General features: G+C 40.9%; 1 protein-coding gene across 1 annotated transcript; it reads left to right on the forward strand.

Moving 5' to 3' along the window:
* The first annotated feature begins 4,038 nt into the window (after window positions 1–4,038).
* Window positions 4,039–4,998, forward strand: LOC145802513 (uncharacterized). Its single transcript, XM_082895234.1, has 2 exons — window positions 4,039–4,289; window positions 4,524–4,998. The coding sequence occupies exons 1-2, from the start codon at window positions 4,039–4,041 to the stop codon at window positions 4,996–4,998; spliced, it is 726 nt and encodes a 241-aa protein (XP_082751360.1).
* The last annotated feature ends 6,737 nt before the right edge of the window (window positions 4,999–11,735 follow it).

Genomic DNA, 11,735 nt, shown 5'->3' on the forward strand with positions numbered 1-11,735 from the left:
GAGCCTCCTAAAGCTTGGCTTCCATATCAGCCACTTTTGCATTGGCAGCTTCGAGGTTGGCCCTTGCAGCCTCGGCTTCATTCTTTGCCTCCTTGTCCTTTTCCTCAACCAAACTTTGAGCTGTCTTGGCATCCTTGGCCTGGTCCATAAGGGCGCAGTTGCTGGCCTCGACTTTGTTAAGGGAGGATAGGAGTTTGGCTGCTTCTTTTATCTTTTTCGCCAAGTCCTTCCTCATCATCTCGGTTTTTGTGGTGTAGGAGTGAGCGTGCTGGATGGCCTGCAAAAAAGTAGCACAAGTTAGCAAAATTTCACTAAAGATTGTTAGAAAGGAAGGGAGAATACTTACCAAAACCGAATGCTACATCATGAAGGCAAAGTCATCATATTCATGAAGTTCGGCTATACGGTTCTTGTCCTCGGGCAGAAGAACTGTCGTGGACAAGGCCGCCCCAACCTCAAGGTTCGTAGCACTACCACCGGAGGTAAGAGGTCTGTCGTCGAGCATGATCTCGGTCGCCCAGACCATGCATCAAGGGTAGCTACTACCCTCTTGGTGGTCAGACCTCAGCCTTTTAGCAAGTAGAGCCTTGGAAACTGGGCCCTCGGCGGGACGCTTTTCGGCGAAAGGGGTGCTCTTCTCAGCCTTGGCTAACTTAGAGATGGGCACACTGTCCTCAGAATAGATTTGAGTCACTATGGCCTTCGCCTTGGCCTTCTTAATGCGTTTTGGCTTTGGGGTTGGTTGAGGGGAAAATGAAGACTGGATGGTAACAACGCCAGGGATGTTGGCAAGCAGATCTTCAACTACTGTAGGTTTGCGCTCCATCTCATCGGCAGTAGCAGTGACTGTGACCCTTGTACCAAAGTGGATTGCTAGTAGAGCTGTGGGTGGATTTGCTCGGTCGTGAGCCGACGCTTCAGCACTCTGGCATTTTCGGCTACGTGATCTACCAGTAGGAGTGTTGGCAGAAGCACGACGTTGGTGTTGGCGCTAGGTTGGTGGAATAAGTTGGGGAGCAGATGTCAATGGCTGCTCTGCTGGGTCAGAGGTGGAGCCTTGATCAGGCCTTGGCGATGAGGTAGTAGGAGGAGTTGTGGCGGAAGGTAGAGATTTTCTCTTCCAAGGGTCATCGGGTAGAGGACTCGGATATGTTGGGATGTAGTTGAGGAGGATTGGAGACCTGCAAAGCTCTAGAGGATGACCGAAAAGGCGGACTAAGTCTTTGCTTGGTGTGTAGTGTCGGCAAAAATCCTTTTCTGGTAGAGGGAGAGCTGCAAAAAGAGAACATATGTTAGAAACAAAGTAGCAAGAATATGATGATTTAAAAAAGTAAGAGGGACTCTAGGGAGCAAAACTAAGTCCTTACCGATATCATCCCTAAAATCCCCGCGGCGTAATAGGAAGAGGCGGAGTTCGTCGTCTGTCGTGAACTCTCAATTGCCCGACACAATCAGGTAGTCATCAGTTGTGCCTTTATTAGAGTTTGGGATGTCAGCTATCAGCTTTTATTGGGTTGATCTCGGCTTGAGGTAGTATGTATAACCGGCTTAGGTTTTAAGGCTACACGTCGTGTAGTAGTATTGAATATCAATTAGGGAAATTCTAGCATTTTGCCGACGCTCTAACTCGGCTATTTCGTTTATGATCCTAAAGGAGTTTACAGCTAGTTGCATGGGGTTCAGTTTGTAAAAGTGGAGGACCTCTCTGAAAAGGGTGTTAAGAGGGAATCTGACTCCTCTCTCAATAATAGAGACAACAGGAAAGGGCATATAGTTCTCCCCCGACATAATAGAGTCATTCTCTCCAGCCAACCTTATTTGAACATCGGCTGGTATAGAAAACTCCTGCCTGAAGTACTCTAGCTTAGTAGGAGTATCTACTCTCCACCTAAACATTCCCATAATGTCGGCTAAAGGGACAAGGTGTTAGATTTCAGAAGGAATTACTTTGTTAAGGTTTGAAGGACCTCGACAAAACCTAAACGTATGCTGGGGCAAGAATTTTTGAAAATCTAAGGGGAGTTCGTTTCCTAGGAATTGGAGTTCTAAAACAATTCCCAAAACCTAAGACTATGCAAACAAGAATTAAAGGCAGAAATCTAGAAAATGCAACAAAAAAACAGAAAACAACAATAATTCAGACTCGAGAAGACAAGCAACAAATCAAAGAACACTGTGACAAAGTGTGTACAAGGGTACGAGGCCAAGATCAGTGGCAAAATAAACAAGTATGTGAGCAGTGTGTGTGTACTCAAGAAGAGATTGGGCAGAAACAAAGTCATGAAACAAACATGCCCAAATATATGATAGAATTCAACGCATAAATTAATAATCAAGAACATGAACAGGTTGACAATGGCAGCAAATAATGCAGTGGAGTTTTTTAAAAAAAACACAGATTGATAAGAGGGGAAGCAGTGACTTACCAGAAGGAGTGACATCGGTGTGAGGTACGCCAGACTTGAACGCTGGTGGAATGAGTGGTAGAACGTTGAAAGCTTCGCCGGAGGGGAAGAATGAAAGTAGTTGCAGAAAGCTTCGCGAACAAAATTGAAGGATTTGGGAGAGAAATGTTAGAGAGAGAAAGTGATGTAGCCAGCATAGCAAGCAATCCGTGACCACCCACCTTCATAGTAGTTTCCGTCTGTTATGGCTTTAGTTGCCATTAGTTGCCATTATTTTATTTGGTGTTCACTTTTGGCAATTGCCTTATTATTTGCCTTATATTTTATTAGTTGCCTTGTTGCCTTAGTTTATTATATTTTATTAGTTGCCTTGTTGCCTTAGTATATTTCCAAACCTGTGTGATGCTTTGTGGAGTTAGCCTCTGTTTTTCTTATAAATAGTGGGTGTAAAGCCTTAGGGCTCTAGAGTTTTTAATCATTAATATATTTAGAGTTTTTATACTCTTTGTTCCAACTTTGGTTAATTCTTTGTGAATCAACTTTTGTTGAGCCTTTAAACTCGGTATTCTTGGAGAATCAACGGGTCTAGAGAAGAGTCTTATTTCCGAAATTCTTGCTTGAATCAACGGATTTTAAGATTGTTACTATTGTTACGACTCGCACTGCACCAGTTGGTATCAGAGCATAGGCTACGATGGCACCAAGAAGGCGGCCCATGGACGACGTTTATGAAGCTAACACTGCGAGGATGCAACAACAAATTGATGCCTTGACTGAGCAACTCGCGACGTTGCAATAACAGCAGCAGTGCCAGCCACATCCAAACCCATGGTCTATGGAGGACGAAGAAAGTATGGAGGAGATTGATGACAACCTTTTTGCTGGAAATTTTCGTAGGGAAAGAGTATGACAAGTTGCGGAAGCAAATTCACGTCGGTGGGAAGCAGGTCTGAAAATTGACATCCCTGAATTTCAAGGCAGTGTTCAACCCGAAGACTTCTTGGATTGGCTTTTTGCTGTCGAAGAGGTTCTTGACTTCAAGAAAGTTTTAGAAAACAAACGAGTTTCCTTGGTGGCCACACGCTTCAGGGGAAGAGCAGCTGCTTGGGGGCAACAAATAAAGTTAACTCAAACCAGGCAGGGAAAGAGTAAAATTGCTTCTTGGGAGAAGATAAAGAAACATATGCGTATGGCGTTCCTTCCTCATAACTATACATGCATGATGTATCAACAATTGCAGAATTTACGGCAAGGGACGAAGACGATCGATGAATATACCATTGAGTTCTATCAATTGGTGTCACGGAATGACCTTGCTGAAAACGAAGACCAACTTGTTTCCAGGTACATCAGGGGATTGCAAGAACATTATCAAGATACCCTGAATTTATTTGATCCCTATTCAATTTCTGAAGCACACCAGAGGGCTATACAATTAGAGAAAAGGTCAAAGCGTCGCTCAGGAGGTACTGGGTGGTCAAGTGGAAACACTAGTGGCAACCGTAATCTACCCCCATTGAACCGAAATATGAGTACGAACCTTCCAGCGGCACGGTGGAGCACCACACAATCTGATACGGTTGGTAAACCTTCAGGAGGATAGTCAAACAGGAACTCTGTTACTGGTAGTGGTATGTGTTGCTTTAAGTGCAGAGAAGTTGGTCATTGCGCTACAGATTGCAGAAAAAGTGACCTGGTTGGCAAAGGCTTATTTATAGATAGCGAAGAGATTGCCGAAGATGGGACTAATGAAAGTCTGCAAGATCCTACCAACGATCCCGAGGCTAGTATTTATGACAAGGAAGAACAAGTTGCCGGCGATGATGGTCCTCTATTGGTTGTGCGCAGGGCTTGCTTTACACCTCGAGAGGTTGAAGGGAATGGGTGGTTATGAAACAACATCTTCCAATCCACGTGTACCATTAGTAGGAAGGTGTGTAAGTTCGTAATTGATTCCGAAAGTTGTGAGAATGTCATTGCGGAGGACGCTGTAGCAAAATTGGGAATAAGTACAAGCCAACATCCCAACCCCTACAAACTGTCATGGCTTCAGAAAGGCAAGGAGGTAACGGTTTCCAAGCGTTGTTTAGTCCCATTATCTATTGGTTCTAATTACAGGGACAAGGTATGGTGTGATGTGGTTCAAATGGATGCTTGTCATATTTTATTAGGAAGGCCTTGGCAATTTGACCGTGACGTATTACACGATGGACGAAGGAACACTTACTCCTTTGTATTTAACGAGATCCGCATTGTTCTTGAACCTCATAGAGAAGAAGCACCAAAGCTAGCCACTGAGAAGAGTTCTAGCTTATTGTCTATGCACCGGTTCTTAGAGGAGGTGGTTGAAACAGGAGTGGTGTTCGTACTAGTAGGAAAAGACAGTGCTATAAAGAGTAAGATCCCTGAGCCTGTGAAGGCTCTAATTACAGAGTTCCATGATGTATTTCCCAAGGAGTTACCCCCAATGTTACCACCCATGCGAGACATACAACACCAAATTGATTTGCTTCCAGGATCAAATTTGCCAAATAGACCCCACTACCGCATGAGTCCAAAAGAGCATGAGGAACTTCGCCGACAAGTGGAGTAATTGTTAGCCAAGGGACACATCTGCGAAAGCCTCAGTCCATGTGTCGTACCTGCACTATTGACCTCCAAGAAAGATGGCTCGTGGCGCATGTGCGTCGATAGTAGAGCAATTAATAAGATCACCATCCAATATAGGTTCCCCATACCTCGGTTAGATGACTTATTAGATCAGTTAAGTGGCGCAACCGTGTTTAGCAAATTGGACCTGAAAAGCGGTTACCACCAGATTCGGATTCGGGAAGGTGATGAATGGAAGACAGCCTTCAAAACTCGAGAGGGACTTTACGAGTGGCTAGTCATGCCATTTGGTTTATCAAACGCTCCTAGTACTTTTATGCATGTGATGAACCAACTATTTTGGCCTTTTATCGAGAAGTTTGTTGTTGTTTATTTTGATGATATTTTGGTTTATAGGGCTAATAATGAATTGCACCTTCAGCACTTGCGCCAGGTTCTATCAGTACTGCAAGAAGCAAAATTTTATGTTGGCACTAACAAGTGTTCCTTCTTAACCGATACTGTTGTGTTCCTCGGTTATGTCGTATCTAAAGATGGCCTCTCTATGGATGAAAGTAAGGTAAATGCAGTTCGTGACTAGCCAATACCAAAAAACATTCACGACGTACGGAGCTTCCATGGGTTGGCTTCTTTTTATCGGAGGTTCATTCCCCATTTCAGTAGCATTATGGCACCAATTACGGACTGCATGAAAGCTGGCCAATTCTATTGGACAGAGGCAGCGATAGAAGCATTCCAGCAAATTAAACAGAAATTGACTTCGCACCAGTCCTCATATTACTAGATTTTTCTAAACCCTATGAGCTACACTGTGACGCATCTAAAATGGGCATTGGGGCTGTTTTGAGCCAATGGGGTCGACCGATTGCCTACTTTAGTGAGAAGCTAAGTAGTTCCAAAAGCAACTATAGCACTTATGATGTGGAATTTTACTCCATTGTCCAAGCCCTGAAGCATTAGTACTTTTATTTGTCCCAAAGCGAATTCATTTTATTTTCTGACCATGATGCTTTGAAGCACATCAACAGCCAAGACAAGCTTTCATCAAGGCATGCCAATTGGGCAGCATATCTGCAGCAATTCACCTTTGTTATTAAACACAAATCCGGGACCTTAAACAAAGTGGCTGATGCACTTAGCCGCCGTTCATTGCTGCTTACTACTATGAGAAATACGGTCCTTGGGTTTGATTCCTTTCAAGAATTATTATCTGTTGATCCCTATTTCTCTTGTATTGTGGCGGAAGTTAAATCAGGTCAGAGGTCGGCCTTTCTTCTCCATGACGGATTCCTCTTCAAAGGCAACCAATTGTGTGTGCCTGCATCAAGTCTTCGATTGAGAATTATCAAGGAGTTGCATGAAGAAGGCCATGTTGGGCGTGACAAGACTCTGCAGCTTGTGGCTGGTTCTTACTTTTGGCCTTCTATGAGGAAAGAAATTTTCAAGCTCATGGACGGGTGTCGCATCTGCCAAGTATCCAAAGGATCCGCAACCAATGCAGGCTTATACATGCCATTACCTGTGCCCAACCAGCCATGGACTGACGTTAGTATGGACTTTGTTTTGGGACTCCCGCGCACCCAGCGAGGTTGTGACTTCATTTACGTAGTCGTGGACAGGTTCTCAAAAATGGCCCATTTCATTGCGTGCAAAAAGACGACGGATGCTGTAAATGTGGCCCAATTATATTTTCAAGATATCTATCGTTTGCATGGGCTCCCTCAGTCCATTATATCTGACAGGGACACCCGATTTCTTAGTCATTTTTGGAGATGTCTGTGGCGCTTGGCTAACACAAAGCTTGATTTCAGTAGCGCCTATCACCCTCAAACCGATGGACAGACAGAAGTTATCAATCGTTCTTTGGGCAACATGTTACGGTGTTTAGTAACGGATCGTTTGAAATCATGGGATCACAAATTGCACCAAGCAGAGTTTGCTTACAATCGCTCTGTAAATCGAAGTTCGGGTTTTAGTCCTTTCTATATCAATTATGGCTACCAACCTCGGGCCCCGCTGGATTTAGTACCTGTGCCAGACTTAAAGCGCATAAATGGGAAGGCAGAAGAGTTGATTCACAACCTTCAGGAGGTGCACAAATTAACCCAGTCCAACTTACAACAATCAGTCGCCAAGTATAAGTTGATGGCCGACAAGAAACGTCGATTGGTCGAATTTGAAGTTGGTGATTTAGTGTGGGTAGTTCTTACAAAAGATAGGTTTTCAGCCGGTGAATATAACAAGTTGGCAGCACGAAAAATTGGGCCCCTTTTAATTTCGGAGAAGATCAATTCAAATGCCTACCGTTTGCAGTTGCCTAGTCATATTTGTACTTCCGATGTGTTCAACGTTCGCTACCTCATTCCTTATCACGGTGACAACACCACCGACGAGGCTGCAAATTCGATGGCAAATTCTCTCCATCCCGGGGAGGATGATGTAGCCAGCACAGCAAGCAATCCCTGACCACCCACCTTCGTAGTAGTTTCCGTCTGTTATGGCTTTAGTTGCCATTAGTTGCCATTATTTTATTTTGTGTTCACTTTTGGCAATTGCCTTATTATTTGCCTTATATTTTATTAGTTGCCTTGTTGCCTTAGTTTATTATATTTTATTAGTTGACTTGTTGCCTTAGTTTATTTGCAAACCTGTGTGTTGCTTCATGGAGTTAGCCTCTGTTTTTCTTATAAATAGTGGGTGTAAAGCCTTAGGGCTCTAGAGTTTTTGATCATTAATATATTTTGAGTTTTTATACTCTTTGTTCCAACTTTGGTTAATTCTTTGTGAATCAACTTTTATTGAGCCTTTAAACTCGGTATTCTTGGAGAATCAACGGGTCTAGAGAAGAGTCTTATTTCCGGAATTCTTTCTTGAATCAACGGATTTTAAGATTGTGCTTGAGCGAAAGCGATGTTGCAAAGATGAGAAGACGGAGAGAGAGGGAAGTGTTTTTGTTAAAACACGAAAAGGCGGCAAAGTTTCATTGAATGTGCCTAAGACGACGCGCCTATCAGGCAGCGCACGCAGAAGCGACATGACCTGATGGCACGTATCAGGTACGGATCAATAAGGAGGAGACGCGTAGTGAAAACAATTGAGTTACTGTGCGTGACAGCTCATACGCTTGTACAAACTCTTAAAGTTCTTGATTTAATGAAGTAAAGATCTCGGCTTGGGGGACAATCTCAGTTAAAGAACTTGAAAAACTTGGTTCTTGGTTCTAAAGGCATTTGAGAAAGCACACTATAGTCTTGGTCATATGGAGCCACTGTGTGACGACCTTGGTAATGAAGGATAGAGCAGGTCTTAGCCGACATGCTATGTGATCAAGTGATATAGGTTCCATCACCTCAGGATGCCGAGGTAATAGAACCTAGGGGGCAGTTGTGGGGGCATATTTTTATGAATGACAACACGTGGCCAAGGTGGCACCGAAATGCCAGCCGAGGTGCCACATGTCCTGGTCATGATGTTGAGATGATCTCAGCTAGGCCGAGGTAATCTGCGGAGATACCGGGATCCGGGATAAGTGGATAAATTATAAGAGTCCTAGAGTAGGGGAGGATTTCAGCCTGGATAAGAATAAAACTCTTAGGAAGTTTATCTTTATCTAACTGGGAGTCCAAGATAGACATTGGGCCAGAGTCCAAAAGAAGCTAGTGTCACGACCTAAACCCGCCCCTATAGGTTTAGCATCGTAACCGGCCAGTAATCCTTGGATTACTGAAGGCCTCTGAGACATATTAACATAATAATAGGGCCTAGCGAAAGTAATTAACAAATATACAACATCCATTGAGCTGTGCAGACTTATATGAGATAGAAAAATATGAAACTTTTTATATACATATTTACACATCATTTTTATGTCATCATATATATACAGATTAGACAAAAAGGGACTTAGCCCTATTCATTAAATAAACAAGACTTGTTTAACCCAACAAGAAAACAAAACTTGTACTTGTGGACTTAGCCATAACCACTAGACATATCCGGAACCTCCACGGGAGGCACATAGGTTGGCTGACAAAACAGAGTCCAGTCAGAAGCTCTAGGCCTGGTCACGCGGTTGATCGCCTACATATATAAATAATACAGTGAGCTAGAGCCCAGTGAGTAATAACAGAGTAAAGATTTTACTGAATGATGTCCATACAGAACCAGAGTCTTGTACATAGAATAGATTCATATTCGTATTCTTATTCAATTCATACATAGAAATTAGAGTTCATGCTTAATCTAACATAGTACATCCATTAGCGCTACAAATCACATACAAAGCATCAAAGGTCATACTTGTCAGTTCCATAAAGGAACCTGCAACCGGGTAAAGATAACATGTCAGTTCCATAAAGAAACCTCCGGACTGGGAACTTTTAAACTTGTCAGTTCCCCCTAGGAACCTCCAGCCGGGTACATATAGCTTGTCAGTTCCATAAGGAACCTCCGGACTGGATACGGATAACTTGCCAGTTCCATAAACGAACCTCCAGCCGGGAACAGATAACATGCCAGTTCCATTAAGGAACCTCCGGTCCAGGTACAGATAGCATACTTGAATCATAGCATAATGTCACTTATAACATACTTGAGCCATAGCATAATGTCACTTGTAACATACTTGAATCATAGCATATTGTCACTCGTAACATACTTGAATCATAGCATAATGTCATAAATGCTTGTTATAGTTGGACAATCATTCATAGAATAAAGCATGGCATTTCCTTCAGCAGATCTTATTTCGTATATAGAAAATACATAAAGTTGAACATAGTTTTACTAAGTTATTACTCACAGTGTTCAAATTCCTGGTTCGCCCTTGTAGTCGACCCTCCACAATTCATAATACACTGGGTCATATTACAATTCGTTCTGTTCTTTAACTTGTTAAACATTCTTAGGCTCCTTTCATGTTCTTTAATTCATTTACAATGTTTAATGCATGCCTAAGAGTGCTTTCAAATGAAAGAGAACGGAAAACGAAGCATAAAACATCTTTTCAAAACTTATGAAACAAGGCCCTCTACTCGAGCGTAGCTTTGGCCGCTCAAGTGGACCCCTTTGGTCTGCAAAAGTACTGGTTGCTTACAAATTACGCTCAAGCAATACTTTTGACGCTCAAGCGAGGAGTCTAGTAAAACAGGGTACGCTCGAGCGGGACTCTCCACACTCGAGCGGACAGGTCGAATTCTGTGTCTTTCCAGATTATGTTTGAGCTTAAAAACTTGGTTTCAACCAATGTAATTAATATCATAAGACTCATATTTCCACCATATAACTTTTAATATGAACATAAGGGCCAATTTTACAAGATTTGAATCTCAAATTTACATAAATCCATCCCATAAACTCGAATCATATCAAACTCACTTCATAACTTCAAAGCTCATGCAAATTAATTTCCATGTCATTTTGAAATATGCATACATATGAAATATAGGCTTCATTTTCAACTTAAATAGTACAATTGATGATCAACTTCATGAAATGCAACATTATCGTGCTTGCGTGTGCCAAATAACCTTCAATTCATTATAAAATGCATGTTTGTAACCAAATATGTAAACTCATGACAATCCCTTACATGCATGTACGCACAAATTTCAAATTCATCAAATTCAACTCAATTCATGTTCTTCATATCAAGTCCAATTCTAAGCTCACAAATTCTAAAACTTGAATTGAGCTTTGAAAATAATTTCAAGACTTGGGGTTCATACATGACTTGTCTAAAACATACAAACTCTTAAATAATCAAGAAAATATGATCAATTTTAAATCATTTATATCAAAACTTCTTTAATTTATAAATTAAGCTCATTGTTCATAAACCCATAAATTTTCAAAGCTTAATTCTTATTTCATCAAAACATGAAATCCATTATTAGAAATCTATAATGCATGTACAATTAAAATATTAAAACTTGTAGAACTTGTCCATGGATGTAGAAATTAGACTCAGTTCATGCATGATATTCCAAAATCAAACCTAAAATAATTAATTTCTAAATTAATTTTCATAAATTTGAAAATAGCTTCAATTTCTCATTTTCTTTTTAATTACATAAAATTGACTTCAAGTTCTTTCTATTTTCCTTCAAAACATGAATTTAAAGTTATAACCTTCTTAAAAATAAATCATTTGCATGTATGAAACATTTATCAAAATCCCACTAATTCTACCTTATCAAAGCTCAAACCATAATTAAACTCTTAATTTGCACCAAACCTCAATTACAACTTAGAATCTTTGAATTATGAATTAATTTCTTAACTTACATTACATGCATGGGTTAAAAATCTAATTATAAAATCAAAACTTTATCTAACATTCTAAATTTTCAAAAACTTGATTCTCATAAAACATTTCCTTTTTCTCTTCAAATGTGAACTTGAATTAATTTAGATTTTTCATAATCCTTGAAACATATTGTAATTAGAGTATTAATTTGCTCATGCATGTAACAATGAGGTTTATTTTCATGCAAGATCACAACATCAAACCCAAAATAATTAATTCCTAAATTTATTCCATAATCATCCACATGCATGTAACCCATTTCATGTTTAGAACCCAATTCCAAATTAGCTTCCATAATCTTACACTTAAGTCAATTTTCCTTCTTCTTCTTGCTATTGATTTCAATCTCACCTTTAATTTCAAGTGTAATGTAAAGATTCTACACAAATTAACATAAATTCCATACCTTAAAC

This window comes from Camellia sinensis, chromosome 11 (genome assembly GCF_055761805.1).
Source record: "Camellia sinensis isolate YWXY chromosome 11, ASM5576180v1, whole genome shotgun sequence".
Classification (NCBI taxonomy): Eukaryota; Viridiplantae; Streptophyta; class Magnoliopsida; order Ericales; family Theaceae; genus Camellia; species Camellia sinensis.